The 16,305-nt window shown below is 43.2% G+C and overlaps 1 protein-coding gene across 2 annotated transcripts in view; it reads left to right on the top strand.

Moving 5' to 3' along the window:
- LOC142583301 (cubilin-like) overlaps window positions 1-16,305 on the top strand; it is a 267,105-nt gene that overhangs the window by 66,129 nt on the left and 184,671 nt on the right. For both annotated transcript variants that reach the window (XM_075693717.1, XM_075693716.1), the window contains exons 11-14: window positions 1,686-1,817; window positions 4,924-5,010; window positions 11,544-11,734; window positions 14,355-14,544. In XM_075693717.1, the coding sequence (XP_075549832.1) occupies window positions 1,686-1,817; window positions 4,924-5,010; window positions 11,544-11,734; window positions 14,355-14,544 (600 nt within the window). The remainder of the gene's footprint in view (window positions 1-1,685; window positions 1,818-4,923; window positions 5,011-11,543; window positions 11,735-14,354; window positions 14,545-16,305) is intronic.

The following is a 16,305-nucleotide window of genomic DNA, read 5'->3' as shown; positions in this document are numbered from 1 at the left end:
CAAAGTAGATAAGAAGTTATCTTGCAGGTCGACGTCAATGTGTATGTTACAAAGACCACTCCGGATTTCGGCGATGTGCTGTCTGGCGTCCCATAAGGTGCCATTTTAGCTCCTATCCGCTTTCTTTTCACGAATGATTTACACATCAATACTAACGCCACAGTAAGAATCCTTGCAGAGGACTGCTTTATCTACAAGGAAATAGCCTGCCGTGAAGACGATATAATCTTAAACAGTGCACTTCAAAATTAACGCAATGGTGTAAAACGTGGAAGATGGTGATTAACACAGAAAAATCTGTTTGTATGACAGTAACGAATAAAAGAGTGGCCATGAACTTCCCATTCTATCTGCAAGGACAGCTATTAAAGAACCGCGAAGAGTATAAATATTTCGGCGCCTTAATTTCATCAGATCTTGAATGGGACAAACAGGTAACATATATTCTTACTGAAGCACTGACGGTTCAGTACTCGTTAAAATGCTCGCTTAGATCCAGATCAGTAGATACTAAACGCTTAGCATACCTCTCACTCGTTCGCTTTATACTGGTTTATGGAATAGTATGTTGGTTTCCCTTCCGTAAAAAGTACACAGCAAAATTGGAGAGTGTACAAAGGAAATCGATTAGATGTATTTTTAATGAGTATCGTCGTCTTGACTCCTCTGCAGAACTATTGAGACAAGCCGAACTTCGCAATATGCGAAATCGACCCATACTAGTTGACTTTGATTTCCCTTTTCTTTGTGGCTGCATGAAAATCTCTGCGAGTAACTACTTACTGCGGATATATATACGTAGTTCCCGAAAAAGAAACACATTAAGCACTTAACAGTATGCGGATTTCACAACAACATATTTAGGCACTCCCTCTTTCGACATGCAATCCGTGAATGTAACAGTTTGTCTGATGAAGTTTGTCAACTGCACATCACTCGAAGCTTTCATCGTCCAGATATCAAACAATGCTTTGTAGTTACGACCGTGATGCAGGCACACTGTGTTGTACAAAGTCATTCTGATTCACTTATCAGTTTCTTGTTTTTCGTGCACACTGAATTTCTTCTTTCGTTTTTTTTTCTTCTTTTTTTTTGGTCACGATTTCCCCAGTATTTCTGCCGAGTCTTATTTCTTGCGCAATGAATATCCAGTGTACCTACACTTTCTTCCTTTGGGCTTCTTTCGTGTGCTAAACCATTCAATATGCCGTTAACTACTCTTTTTGTCATCCTTTTATATCGTTTGTAAAGTGAATATAGGGTGCATATGTGCCGTCTTCAACTCATTTATTTCCGCGCCTACTTGAACTGTGTTCTCTTGAATATGTATCCTGGCCCTTTCCTACAACATCCTCAAATATGACGCTAGCAGTACGTTCAAATAAATTACTTAATTAATCAATTATTTAATAAATTAATTAATTAATTAATTAATTAATTAATTAATTAATTAATTAATTAATTAATTAATTAATTAATTAATTAATTAATTAATTAATTAATTAATTAATTAATGAGGTGCTCGTAGAGTATTCTAGACGGCTGATTTACCAATCCGGCTTTAGCTGCACATTCCTGTATAGTGTCTTTTCAGACGTCCCTTAGGCTAGCGCCGCGTCTGATATGATGCCTGCCTTGCTCTTTTTGAAACAGGCCCTTTCGCCTGTGTTACATCTATCTTCCAGGTTACTCGGGAGATGGCTACACCTGCTCTGACATCGACGAGTGCCTCTTCAACAATGGAGGTTGCTCCCAAAATCCTCGCGTAGACTGCTTCAACACGGTTGGCTCTCGTTTCTGCGGCCCTTGCCCACCAGGTTAGTGCCGCTCGCGACGTGGATCAACTGTCCGTGCACTACTGACCTCCTTGCAACGTCTCACCATTTTTTTTTTGTTCTTGTCTTAGCGTCCTTTCATTCTTGCCGTGAATAACTCAGCTCCTTTCTTGAACGAGAATAAAGGGGGCTAACTGAGGGGCCCGATTTTTATCAGTCACAAGAAGCCAACAAACAAACACACCGAGGACAACATGGGGGAAATCACTTGTACTTGCTAATAGAATTTAAGAAGTGATAAATGAATGGAAATGAATGTGGACTAAAAAAAGAACTTGCCGCAGGTAGGTAACAATCCCGCGTCTTCGCATTACGCGTGTGATCGCACGCGTAATGCGAAGACGCGGGATTGTTACCCACCTGCGGCAAGTTGTTATTAGCGTCCACATTCATTTCCATTAATTTATCACTTCTTTATTTCAATTTCTAAAAACAAGTAATCGCGGAGAATTTGGTGTTTCCTGCAACAGTGCCAACTAGAAGATAGTAATTCACTTCTCCCAACTCGGCGTCAAAATTTATCCCGGCTTCAACCTTTTTTATTACTATTTCATTTCAGTTGTCTTACATAGGAAGCTGAGGTTAGCGAGGTAAACAGCAGTCCAAATGACTGCTTGACAAGCCACACAAACCCTAAAACAAGAACAGAACATCATTAGCCGTACCTAGACAATGTATAAAGTACATTCAGAAACTTCGCAACATGGGCGAGAAGTTTCAGATTGAAAGTAATGATATTATGCAGCTTGTGTACCATAAATATATATAACAACCACATAAACCCAACAGACAATGAAGTGAAGAAAAGCATCGGTGAAATTAGCCATGGTTTAATTTGGAATGTAGAAAATAACGAAGGAGAGGGAAATTAAAGTGGTCGAAAAGATAACTCGTCACCGGTGGAAGCCACACCCACCACCTCCGTATTACGCGTACCCACTACCAACTGTGCTACGGCGACGGCTATCAGTTCGTCCACTAACTTGGGTATTTACATTTTGTAGAGCTCTAGCCCTGGGAGTGCTAGTCAAGGTTCCAATTTAAACTGCAGTCAATTTCCAAGATGGTTTCCTTGGCTTCATTCTCTCTTGGATTTATGTGATCATGATTAACAAAGTCGAGCTTCTCAGTTCCCTTTATTGTCTCGTTTATAAATATAAATCAGTTAAATAAGCCTAACTGACACCAATATCGCTTAATATAGCGGCATAATAGTACGACACTGCTTAAACATCTGTGCAGAAACCACAGAAGGAAAATCAATGAACGACTACTAGTACAATCTGGTGGCGAGACATGCTGCGAGAAGCTATGATACAATCAAATAGTTGGTTTTATTGATGTTTTTACACTTGTGAAGAGATATCACCGTTCATACAACATGGAAATATACAAGAGTATGTTCAACAACAAGGACATCAGTGCAATAGAAAAGGGTAACACTGTAATCATCTTCTACTACACAGATATTTGTCACAGAGCAATAAAAAACATGGATGCTATTGGTTGATGCGTTACCGTATTCAGAAATTTAGGTAAGATGGTATTCAAGTGTCTGGGAACCATATTTTGTTCTGCCACGAGGCAATCTAAATACGTTCATTTGTCGCATTTTACAGTGCTTTGTGCGACGAAATTTTCGCTAGTTTAAGCAGATATGACTCCTTCCGTGCTTATGTGTTTTTTATCATCTCATGCGAATCTATACTAAACCTTATTATGTATTGTAGATACATTCGTGTCTTGTAAACGTATGACAATGGTACTGGTACTAAATACCAAGTTTGCAACAACAGAAAGCATTTTCCTTTTTAGAATAACGCGTTTTCAGTTGTTAGATGCTGTAGGTAGATGTTTCAGATGTTAGATGCTGTAGACTAACGAGCAAGAATTTAAGTAAGAGTAAAATTACGCATAATGAAAATTCAGCTTGGTTTTTGTGGGGAAAACAAATGTATTGTCATTTGCGAAGCCGACGATTTTGGAGAGTGTATCTTAGAGCTTACTTTCCATTCATTATCAAAAGCACGTCACTCTGGCGCTGTACTTCTGCACGTGAATCACTCATTAAATCAATCAATTATTCAACAACTAAATCAATCAGACAATTACCATTATTTCTACGCCAAGAAATGCATACCTAATAAGTGGACCGATAGCCAACAGGCTACTTACCGGTCCAAAACCAACTGCATCGACGGGTCAATCACAGTGACGAAATTAAGGGGGCCTTGAAAAACTGTTTTAGCTAATCCTAGAATGGCCTCACCATTAAAGTACGTTCATCCCACAAATCTCATGCAGCAAAACGTTTCCGTATCCTTCCAACTATAAGTAGGGTTATCGGACCAATACGCGGCTTCCTCACGCTTTTTATCCCCACTAACTTACTGGAAGCTACACAGCGGACAAGTCAATAGGTCAAAGCCCCACCCAAACGCTGAGTGCGGCGTCGGCGAAAGGGCTCGTCGCATCACATTGTGGCGGACGCGGTGGACTGCGCTACGTAGCACGTAGCTGCCATCTCGAAAGCCATGCGCAGCAGACTCACAGCTACGCGCAATGCAAAGCTAAAAGGATTTTTACGTCCTTTTGAGATAGCAGCCATACATATTTTTCATTTACGTAGCTCGTAATTATCGATTATATATTACCGAGAATTATGTCGCGATCACGAACTTGGCCAGTGGCGCTGACCGGCCAACTGCTTTCATGACCATAGTGCGTATGCGAGAGCAAGCGACTGTTCACTGCTTTGACACGAGACTGTAGATTCCATGTTGCAAGCAGTGCAATAATATTTGGTGCACATGTTAACAGAAGCCTCGTTAACTGATTGGCAACGTTTTTTTTTTTTTTTACTTAGTTCGAAAACTGTTTCAGGGCTCCTTTGAGAAAAGTTAAACAAATAAAACAAGAAACATTACCAACATACAAAAATAACTCAATCACGATATATTTACTTGTTGCTCATGAGCATTGATGTGCGCATTCATCAGCATTGGATTGCGTGAGTAAAGCTAAAACCCTCCGTCATGTTTTTATTCGTTTTGCCCTTTTACTCTTGACATTGCTATCTTACACGCAGGATACGTTGGCGATGGTGTGAGTTGCAATTACGTGGGTGCTTGCAACGTCAACAACGGAGGCTGCAGTCCCATTGCCACGTGCATCGGTAAGTTCACCGCGGTAAACACATCCCACATTGTTGTCTCAAAGCTAAAGGGGACAGCGTACAAGTGATTTGTTGGTCTGTGTCCCGATACTTGCAGTAGGCGCCTAAATCAAAGCGGACATTGAGCCTACTAAAACTATTTACAATTCCTACGAAGTCTGCAATGGAAAAGCTTCATGAAGACAGAAACGAAGTAAAAAATTGTGCAGGCTGCTATGCTGTCCGAACATAATGGCGGTTGTTTGTAAACTTTACGGCACCGTTATCTCTTCATAGGGAAACACTCTCACGTTTCTTTACGTGCAAAGTGTAAGCAATGGTTTCTTTTTCATGACTTTTCAAAGGCAAAGTGTTCAAGTACAACAAAACAACAATAATAATCAATTTTTTAGCTCTTTCTGGGCGACGACAGGTGGCCTCATGTCCGCAAAACGCCTTCCGTTACTAGAGCTTGAAGTCGTCTTCTTAGCTATCAATGTAAAGTATCTTCTACATTGCTGAGAAAAATTGGAACACAGCCTTTATAGTAACGTCTCCTGTCCGGCTAGTTATACATAAATCCATGTAGGTTGATGTGCAAAATAAGATGAACACGTAAGAAAAGACAGGAACAAGTGCGATAGTTATGTGTCTCGTATTCCTCGTCCTATTATGCGCCTTAACAATCTTCTTAACAAATGGCTGTTTCCATAAATTTGGACACACAAATAATTCTAAGTACAATGTGAAATTCGCACTTGTTTGAAAAGTGTCAACTAGCGATTGATCAACGTTATACTGTAATAGGACTGCTCGTCTAGTTAATTCGTGTGACGGTTCACATTTTTATATATATTTAGTAAACAGAGATGAACTTAAACTTTATCGAATATGAATCGATTACGAATAGGAACTATTGAATATGTATTTGAATATTGAATAGTAAAACGCACACGCATATGTTTGCAGCAAGAATATTTTTTATGTACAATTAGGTATCACGCTTGTACTAACTAATGACAGAAAGACACCTATCATGGAGCACTATAATCACATTTAAACAACATACCACTAATTGCCATTAAAATAAACTTCACGATTAGTCTCCCGACATCTCTAGAGCCTGCTTTCGGCAGAGCCACAGGTGTAACTTTAGACTTCAGAAAGTGAAGAAAGGAATGAATGGCCGGTGCATGACTAGCGTTCCAAAACGCGGAATAAATGGTTGTTTAGAAAAATGTCAGAAGTTGGTGGGCAAAGAAATAAAAAAGCTGCTGAAAGGTTTGTGCATCGTAGACACATGCAAAGAACCCGTTGAAAGGAAAACAACACTGGTTTCAGTGTAAAAATAAAACTGCAGCATGACTAGACTGTAAGACACAGTGAATGACAGACTGCACGAAAGAATCAAAGGTGGATTGTCGACTCACGCCGCGATATTGTAAACAAGGCTTGCTTTGCTCATTTTGTTTCTGCGTTGCTTCCAAAACGCTTGCCATTGTTTCGTTTCTGGCCATTGGCGATATGCGATACCTTGTTCAGCAGAAGGGTATAATAACTCCACTTTAAGAGTTGGTGCTTGCGAAATATTTCGTTCCTTTTGACATTCAAGTACGCCAAACAGTTCATTTGCGAATATGAATAAGAACGCTTAGAGTGTAATTCTAGATTCCTATTCGAAACAAAAAATATTCGCCCATCCCTGTTTGGTTATATTGACATGGGACTTTTCGACAATATTGTTGGTTACCGGATGACGTTCATGTCAAAGTACGTAAACTGAAAAAAAATATATAAAACTTGACTGCAGGAAAAAACAAAGATCCGCATATGTCGCAACCATTCCCCCCGCAAGCTTCCTAAAATAAAAAATTACCGACGATTACGTTACTTCCTAATGCGAAATTTGAGGGCAGCAAATAAGCTGTTTCACCTTTTCGATAGATTGAGGCAAAGAAATCGAGCAACACATGTATGCGCTATCACAGAATTTTTTTTTTATTTTTCACACGTATTCCTTTAACAAAGACTCCACTAGGTAAGCTTCTGCTTCGGCGGCACGCACCTCTGGATTCTGACGGCGACGGCGCTGGGCCTCTGCTCTGGCAGCTCGTTTAGCAGCAGCAGCAGCAGCAGCAGACGGAGGACTTCCATCGGTCGTCTCGCTCATGGCTCAGAAAGAACTGGCAGATAATTTCGCAGTGGCGAACGGCAGCGGCAATTTCGGCTCGGGCGGTGCACATATACAGATCCGCCGCCACCGATCTGGCTCTCTGATTGCCACCGCACAGGGGTTGCATTGGAGGAGGAGCGAAGAAAGGAATTAAGTTCGAGCCGGCGCTTTGACAACCGGAGACTCGCAGGAAGAGGGGGGAGGGGGGCGGCGTGTACACCCAGCGGCAAACGATGGGGGCAGAAGCGCGCGCAGCAAGCGGACAACACGATAAAGGGAGGAGGGAAGAGATAGCAGCGACTGACTGATGCCGCTGACGCCGATAGTGAGTCAACCCCAGCTGCGGAGTTGGTTTCAGGGACAACGCCGCCGATGCCGACACAAACAATATGATACCCTCGCTTCCGCAGCGCTAAGAACCAGGTCTAGCCGTGGGAAGGTGGTCACGTATTCGTCGACGTGCCGGGGCCTACGTGAAATAACCGGCGCGTCGGCAACTGAAGAGCACCCTATCCGCCACACAAGAACAGGGGGGGGGGACCCTTTCCTCCTCTTTCTGCATGGCGGCGACGGTGTTCTATGCAGTCACGTTATCTTGACTCTCTAGCGGCGTCAGCGGCATCCAGCGGTATCAGACGGTCGCTGCTAGCGCTGGGGGGATGAAAGGGGGGCGGAGCTGGTTACGAGGCCGACGACAACGCCGACGACGACGCGAAACCCAGGAACGGACGCCAAAGAGCTGCGCTCTAAAAAACATCTGTGTATTGTTTCAAAATATTTTCTTATGAAAACGTCGCTTCGACGATAGCTTTATTCGTTCAATTACATAACCAACATCTGTTTAGACGAAAGAAAATGGGAAAATGTTCAGTGTTTTAATAACACCGTAGCGAACGTCATTGAACTCAACACAATTATCGGCGCCGTTGATCCGACCTCTGAGTCATATCTGAAGCGGCGTGCAATGCGGCAGTCATGAAGCACTGCAGTAATATACGGGGTCATTTTCACGAAGCTTTTGTTTCGTCATTGCCGTTTTTCAGCCGGTAATTTTCGCCAACAGCGGGTCCAACGGCATGATTTGCGGCATCTGCTTTTATTAAATTTCTAGCAGAACTTTTTGGGAATACGGGATATGGTCTTAAAATTAGTTATTCAGACTGTATAATTAGTTTTCAGCCTCCTTATTTTGTCAGTAAAGCTTAGCTCGTCTCTTAGACGACCGCTTGGTTGTGCTACCGTAGTGCCTTAAAAGCGCATGTCGAGGATGCCATAATTTCGAGCCACAAATGGCAACAGCCAGTATCTCATGATATCTCATATCTCAAGCATGAATGACAACCGCCGGTTCGTTCCACTTGGAGTCTTGAACCCAATATAGTGTGCTGAAGTATACGTTATTGTGCACTTAGGGCTACGCAATATATGCCGAAGTTCTGCGGACCTTTTAATAACAATATACAAGTGAAAACCAACAGTACAAACGGAACAGTAATACCGAGTGTGTGTGCGTGTTTTCTTTTTTTTTTTTGTGGACTATATACAGAATTTTTAAGAATCACCCATCGCAGACAGTACAATTCTAATACAGGAACCGGATTGCTCGGAGTGCTGGATGCTGGATGCTGGTTGTTGCAGTGAAGTCAAAATGCATAATTGAATAATTAACCAAGCTTGATAAACTAGTTCTCACTAATTACTTGGCAGCACATGTTGCAATATAGGAATTTTAGCCGGTGACTTGGCAAGGTGTATCCAACTGGGAAGAATTCTCACTTAGACATTACCTTTGTGATATTATTCCCGAAGTGTGTGGCAAAACACATTTGTATTACAGTTATTTTTGCGCATCAGTGCATAAAACGGTGTTTCGTTAAAAACGTAAGGGCAACAACAGTGCAATCTTCCAGCAAGTTGGACGGCGTACATCACGAAACTAGTACCATCTTCAGAATTTGCGGCAAACACTATGGCTAAATTTTAAAAAACAATATGCGCCATGAAGTAATTTAAAGCTTATTTGGAGAAATTTTCATAATACGTAAATTATGCATTTAGATATACTGCGCAAATAATTGTTCATTTATCCGAACAATTCAGGTTAAGACGTAAAATTCTGCGATTTGGCACTGAAAATTTTTTCAAATTCCGCATCGGTTAAGAAAATAATCTGATATGACGAAGTGATGCTGCGAGTTTTCATCCCAATTTTCTTTACTAACGCTCACTTACGCCGTTCCGAACAGCAATAGTTCCCGAGAGCGAAGAGTTGTATTTTGCAGTCTGCAAAACATGGCGTCACAAAGTGTTATTAATGATGTCGGTTTCGTGCCGCGAACATGTAAGTGCACTGTGTTATATAAGCTACTTTATCGTCAAGAATGAACTCAACAATTGCTTCTTCCAAAATAAGATATCCAATGTTACGAGACGTCGGGAACAGTCAGGAAAATGAAAGCTTTAGTGTATAACTGTCTTACCTTATTTGTAACTTCTCTCCAGTATCTTAACCGTCGGTAGACCTCTCGGTATACGAGGCCCCTTTGTCCACAAGGCGTGCACGTCATGATCACACATATGCATTAACCCCCCATTTCGCCTGGACAAATACGTACAAATCTTATTTCTTACCCAGAACAGTGTGTGAGTGGTATTCCCGACCTGCGGTGTATTGAAACGTTCCTAATGAAGTTAATTACTCATATACTCTCTGTTATGCATATTTATTTTTATTTATTGTATAGTATCTATGTTTCTATATTCGTATTTTTTGTGTTTGCGGTGCTTCTAATTTGCCTTGTGTGCTTGAGTGCCCCTACTGCAAGGACCGATGTATGATCTGCAGTATGTTATATATTGTTACGCGTGAGGAAAACGAAGACTGGTGAAGGTGCTTGCGGTCCCGAAAGGGAAAAGAGGAAGAGGACGACGCTGAGTTCATCAACCAGCTGGCCGCTCTTGCGCTCACCTTCGCGACCTAAAGTAAACGGCCTCCTTCATCCGTAAGGGTGATAAACGGTCTCCTTCGTGCGTAACAATATATAAAAAAATAAAAAATATAGATAGTATATCTTGTTAAACGGTTACACACACAGATATGAGATAAACATTCAAATCATATGAATGTGTTATAAAGCTAACATTGTACTCTCTATTCTGATAAACATAGCCTACGGAAGGCTGGAGATTGAATCTAATTATTTTCTCATAAGCGTTACCTAATGCATCACGTTCTTGTATATGTTCTGCGCATAAAGTCCGTATGATTCACCGGTAACCACGCAGCGTCTTGTGTGTTCAGTTTATTTACACATGTTTAATTTATGTAGTGTCGCAAGTTGTACCCTACGAATGCGAGAATTGCCGTGGGCTATGAATGAAGGTGTAAGGCCACTTTCAGGAAATAGCAAAACTGAACCTTTTTACTCGCGAACCATTTCTTTGGTTTTTGGGCAAGAAACCAATCGGCCCCTCCTGTTGCGAACATACCACCCATTTTACACATGTGTGGGCAAATGCGCAAAGCTCTCTTCTCAGCCTGTATCTATCCTGCAGGCGTGCTCTATCTCACCATTCACAGGTCAGATAGAAACCACGTGACACGCTCTCTGTCTAGGAATTTATCAGCTTTCCACCACACTCGAGCACAATAATTGTATTCATACCTTGGTGGTGAAGCAGCGCACTTACAAGGACAACGCGAAGGCACACAAGAAAACACAAGTGTACGCGTTGTCCTTGTCGTTGCGCTGCTTGACCACCAATGTATGATGATTAATCCTCGACTCGCTCAACTTTCCACATTACTGATAAATATATATGTTTTCCATCTCGCCCGGAACCGTTCTGACGCTAGCGCAAGTGAGGTAATTGCAATCGAAAAATTAAATCCCGATCGGAGTCAATTGCGATCGTAATTACCACGTGTGCTTTAACTTCCCTGAGGCGCCGAAAACGCTTGAACTCGTCAAAACATGATTCTAATTCCTTATCAGATCATGTGCTGATATGACTGCGGTGAGGTCAAGGGCGAATCTGCAGTGAGGCCGTTGCGAAGAAGTTTGACGGGTTAACGTACTGAGCGGATTGTGACGCGTTGTCAGGGAGAATGCGGTGAAGCACGCGACCTACGGGGATATGCGGCGCCAGCTCAGTTGCTCTTGCGTCACCACGTAAGTCATTGCGTGTCACACCGCTCTCTTAACAGAGGTATCGCGAGCTGGTCCTTCCATCGTTCTAAATGCCGCAACCACTCAACGTGATTCCGGCTGATTCCAAGGTAACGCTGCCATTGACTATCATTATCAACGGTGTCTACATGTTGTTGTTGTTGTTGTTGTTGTTTGTTTTTCTTTCGTTCATATTCACCCGTCATTTGCAGTTCGCTCCGGCACCTTCCACGAGTGTCGCTGTCCTCCGGGGTACATTGGGAACGGAGTCGGGCCGAGCGGCTGCCTGCGCCAGGGCGAGCCCGGTGCCGGTGGCGGTGTGGGCCCGTCGCAGCCCATCCCTGTGTTGCCCCCGGTCTTGGACCCGTGTGCCGCTCAACCTTGCAGGCACGGCTTCTGCCAGGTCAGACGGCCACTCTGCGGCTGCCGCGGCTCTGGCGGCGCGAGCTGTGGACGTACTCGTCCAACTTGTCATCGACGCGATCGCCCGGCTTATGCGACAAAAGAGTTTCTGGCCCTCCTAGTGGACTTTGTGTGCTCGCAATCATTCACGTTTAGGGGAAAAGTCAGTAATTGCATTTTAGTATTATTGGCAGCTCAAATCGAGACTTCTAGCCTTGTAGCAATTATCTTTCATCAATAGATATCGGTGTCAGACAAAGTATCGTGTGCATTTCTTGCTCGACATGGAAACATTGTTCAAGCGTATTGCATGGATTACTGATCAGATTGTTCCTGCAATGGTAGACAACACTGCTGATACCTCCTGTGCTAGAGTGTGGCACCTCTGACACCTTCAGTTTCTTCTAAGGTAAATGCCAATCTCTGTTGGTGACATTAACGAAAACTGTGGAATCACGGCTATAGCTAATAACAATATTCTATATTGAGTGGTATGGAGGCACTGCGTTAGGGTATCATCCTCCTTTTTATCGCTATCTTTTGACTTTTTTCTTACCGCGTCATAGAAACTGGGTCGATTCGGTCACCAACCTTCGTGATGGCGCGTAAATGTTGACTTCTGGATTATTTTGCAAGAAACGCCGCACGTTACGACTTAGCAAATCACCTGATTTACTGATACACCATGCTACGCTGTCTTAGCTGTGCCCTGATCTTTCGCACATGCTTCGGAGTGCGCGACTTTTCTCCTTACGTACCATTAAGAACAAGTGCAAGTTTCATCTTTTCCATCTCGGGGTCGCTTTTCTTTGTTGGTGAGTCTGCAGTGCGTATGTGCGTGTTGGAATTGTTATTGTTGTGAGAACCTTTCAGTTGGAAAAGAACGTCGAATCAATTTCAATCGAATGTTTTGTGGACGATTCGCTAGCGGCTGTATCCCACACTGCTTGTATGTATGCGCTTGTATGTCACCTCATTTTTCTTTAGGAATACTGTACTTATCTAAGGAGAGTGAGCGTGCTGATTTCCTATAGACACAAGCTTATTGACCACGTTTAATTGAGTACAAGGGCGCTAGTGGCTGATGCCGTCCTAAGAGTCACTGTTTTTAGGGCCTCGAAGAATACATGAAAGAAAAAAAAACTAGCAACGGCGTTGTGTGACGATTCATTTTTATTTTCCGGCTTTCCTCTGTTATCATTGGCTGTGCCGAAGGAAACCGCGCTCCAGTTATGGCCACACCGCGACTTCAAAGCCAATGATAAATGAGGAAAAGAAAGAAAAGTGAACAAGGTCATTAAACGTACTGTAGCAAAAACTTGTAAAAAGGAGTTACAACGAAACCTTAGTGTACGGTTAGTTCTGTGCACCACGCCAGATATATACGGAGCGACCACTTTGCCGCATAACTTAGGCGTAATCTGTACTCTCATCAGCGTCTGCCAAATGAATATTTTTATGTTGTGTGCTTGTGTAGTTGTGCAACTTGCAACGTATTTTGGTGCAATGCAATATGTGAAATCTACAAAATCTGTAAACTACGAGCAAGATATATTCTCTATATTCCAGTCTTTAGTTCTTCTGGAGCGCAGCTCTTAGGCGCCCGTTCCTGCAGTGAGCGGCAGCGTTTTCCCTCGATACCAGCGAACGAACACAGCGAAGAATGAGAGCGAACGCTTAGCGCAGGGGCAGACGAAATATGGCGATTGCGAAGAAAGTGCGAAGAGAACAGCGGAGGAGGAGTGTATGGTGAAAGCGTGAGAAGAAGAATGTAGTGCCCCGCAAGACGGGCTCTGCGGAGACGATGGCTACGAGATGGCGCCAGAGTAGCACGCGTCCTCTGTATGGAAGCAAAGCGCTGCATGAGTGGAGGTTCGTCTGCGGAGCTGTTGTGAATCACGCCCACGCGTCACCCACATGCCGAATCTCGCGATCTCACGATTAGTGAGGGAGTCGCGCCACACATCGCTCCGTCTGTATCGTGAAGCACGAGAAAGCTTGTCTGCGCAGCCAATATATCGCGAGATGAAAACACGTATAAAGCTGCGCTCAAATTTCGCATTATGGAGTATCGTAATCGGGATGAATATTTACTCCCCAAAATGCAGTAATACCCCAAGTTTGCCGACACGTAACCGTGTTTTGTATCAGCTGGCTTTATTCTATAGTGTAAAAATGTTCTATTCCAAGGTGAAAGGCCGATCAATAGACCTAAGTTAGGCACCGCATCAAAAATTTCACGAGAATAGCCTTTTATTTATTTATTTATTTATTTATTTATTTATTTATATTTTTATTTATTTGTTTATTTATTTATTTATTCTGCTTATAATTTATTCGCCTAATAGGTGGTTTTGTTTCTCTCGATCACTCCACTTAACTTTGTGCCTGATTATGGCGATTTGCGCCAGCTGGTGCAAACTGAACTGCAAGAGAGGGCGCTGGCGACAAGACCCCGTTTATACCCCGTTATGTTAGCCAGACACAGCGATGACTATAATCAATCTTTACTGTATATTCACTGCGATGTTCACGAACAACACGCGCCACAAAGAAAGCATTGACAAACATCATCACATCATCAGCAGACGCAATCACCGGCACGGTGCCCCATCACGCAGGTTCGGGGCAACGACTTCATGTGCGTCTGCGAGACGGGTTACTCGGGCCGGCTGTGCGACCGCGCGGGCGACGGGTGTTCCAGCGCCCCATGCCTTAACAACGGCACCTGCAGCGGTGGACCTGCGGGCGGGTTCGTGTGCAGCTGCACTCCGGAGTGGACGGGACCCACGTGCGAGGAACCGCGGCAAAGTGAGTCGATGGCACCGAGCAGTCGCTGTCGCGAGCTTTTCTACGAAACTTCTACGAAGTCATTGTTTTTGCGAAGCAACAAATTTACGACGCATTGGTGGGCGTCCATTGTCGTGAATGCAGACTATGTCTGATTGCTGTTTTTTTATTTTATTTTTTGTTTTTTGAACGGAATATACTTGTACACTGTGCTTCGGCCTGTTTTAAGCTGTGGCTATATAGCGTCTAGAATGCAGCGTTTAGCCAGATCTTGTCATCTTGAAGCTCGCAAATTCAGCGTGAGCATTTTAGGCAAATTCTGCACGTAAAACAGTCGTTTTCACTATGTGAACGTTTATTCCCATTTTTAGTTCGCCAAGATGGTTGCTGTTTTCCTACGCAACCTCCGACATCACTTACCTGCAAGTTTGGAGATAACAGCTTTCTCTTTAGCCACATATGGCTTCGGCGACCATATTGAGTTTGGGCAGTTTTGGTGCTTAGCCGGAGTGAATGGTTACTCAAGGTTCATAAGGTCTTTACTGCACAGTGGCACATATTTCCAATACATAACGAAAAACCGAGACAGTAATAAGTGCTTGAGATATTAGGGGCTTCTTCTAGATGTAAGACTCGCCATCGGGTCAGTTGGTTGTACATTTAATTGGATAAACGCGTTGTTTTGCAGAAACTCAAACGAACGTTGTTAGTTTGCCCTCTGTGTCGTATTTGTTCCGTCGCGTTTCAGTCATTCTTAGTTTTCTTCAAAAAAGGCACCTTTATTCCTTACAATTTTCCTGCACGTTGTTGTGTTTCTGCTATAAATAAAGAAATAACATAAATAATGCATACGTTTCAATGTAGCACCATCATATGCCGTAACGGCACACGTTTCACGGGGGCGTCATCATTCTTCCAGGAGAATTTTCACAGTCTTAAGTAAATTTATGGACACAATGAAGCCAACCAAATGATTTTCAGTTGTTTTCTGCATCTTTTTTGGTTTATTTACACCGAGGAGCCTTGTTTACCATAGAGGCGTAATTTATTTGCAAAGGCGGAATAGTGCTATGTCGCAAAGATGGAAAATTGAACGTATTTTCTTCACCTAACAGTTGAAATGGATACTATTCAATTCTCTAACCCCACAACGATGGAAGTACCGCCTGAAAATAAAGAGCTACTCGTAGTCGAGCGATGATGACGTCGACTATATGCTCCCGTTATTTGTATTTTTAACTCAGATTTGCAGAGACCCGGAGTTGGCGGTGTTCGTGAAAGTCGTTTCGAGGAAACGCGCGTACTTAATAAGGCGATTGCTGCCAACAACTGTGAGGACGTTAAACAGGAACTGTCTCCTCTCCTCCGTCACGTGAGCATTAGCGGACGCAGGGCATGCAGGACCACTCAGGAGAAGACGAAAGACATGGCGGTGTCTTCGTCTTCTCTGTCGTCTTACGTGCCTGGTTTGCCCTGTATGCTTCCAATAAAGCAGGACTAACTAGTCCATACCTCAGTTCGTTCAAAGATGGACCTCGTTACAACAGGGTGGCAAGGCTGGAAACTGACAACTAAAACAGAGGAAGGCCGAGCATGAATCCGCGGGCCAAGATGCCGAGGAAAAAGGAAAACCAAAGGCGCCCCTAAGCACCGTGTTCACCTCCGGATATCAGATCACATATTGTTTTTCATTCTTCAAACATTCTTTCAATACACATATCGGATGTATTTCTGTCCTGACCTGGGTCAGTCGCTAAGAAAGAAGCTCGAATGAAAACTGGA

Source organism: Dermacentor variabilis, chromosome 5, assembly GCF_050947875.1.
Source record: "Dermacentor variabilis isolate Ectoservices chromosome 5, ASM5094787v1, whole genome shotgun sequence".
NCBI lineage: Eukaryota > Metazoa > Arthropoda > Arachnida > Ixodida > Ixodidae > Dermacentor > Dermacentor variabilis.
Note: the sequence above shows the minus strand (reverse complement) of the source record. Positions and strands in the feature narration are given on the sequence as shown.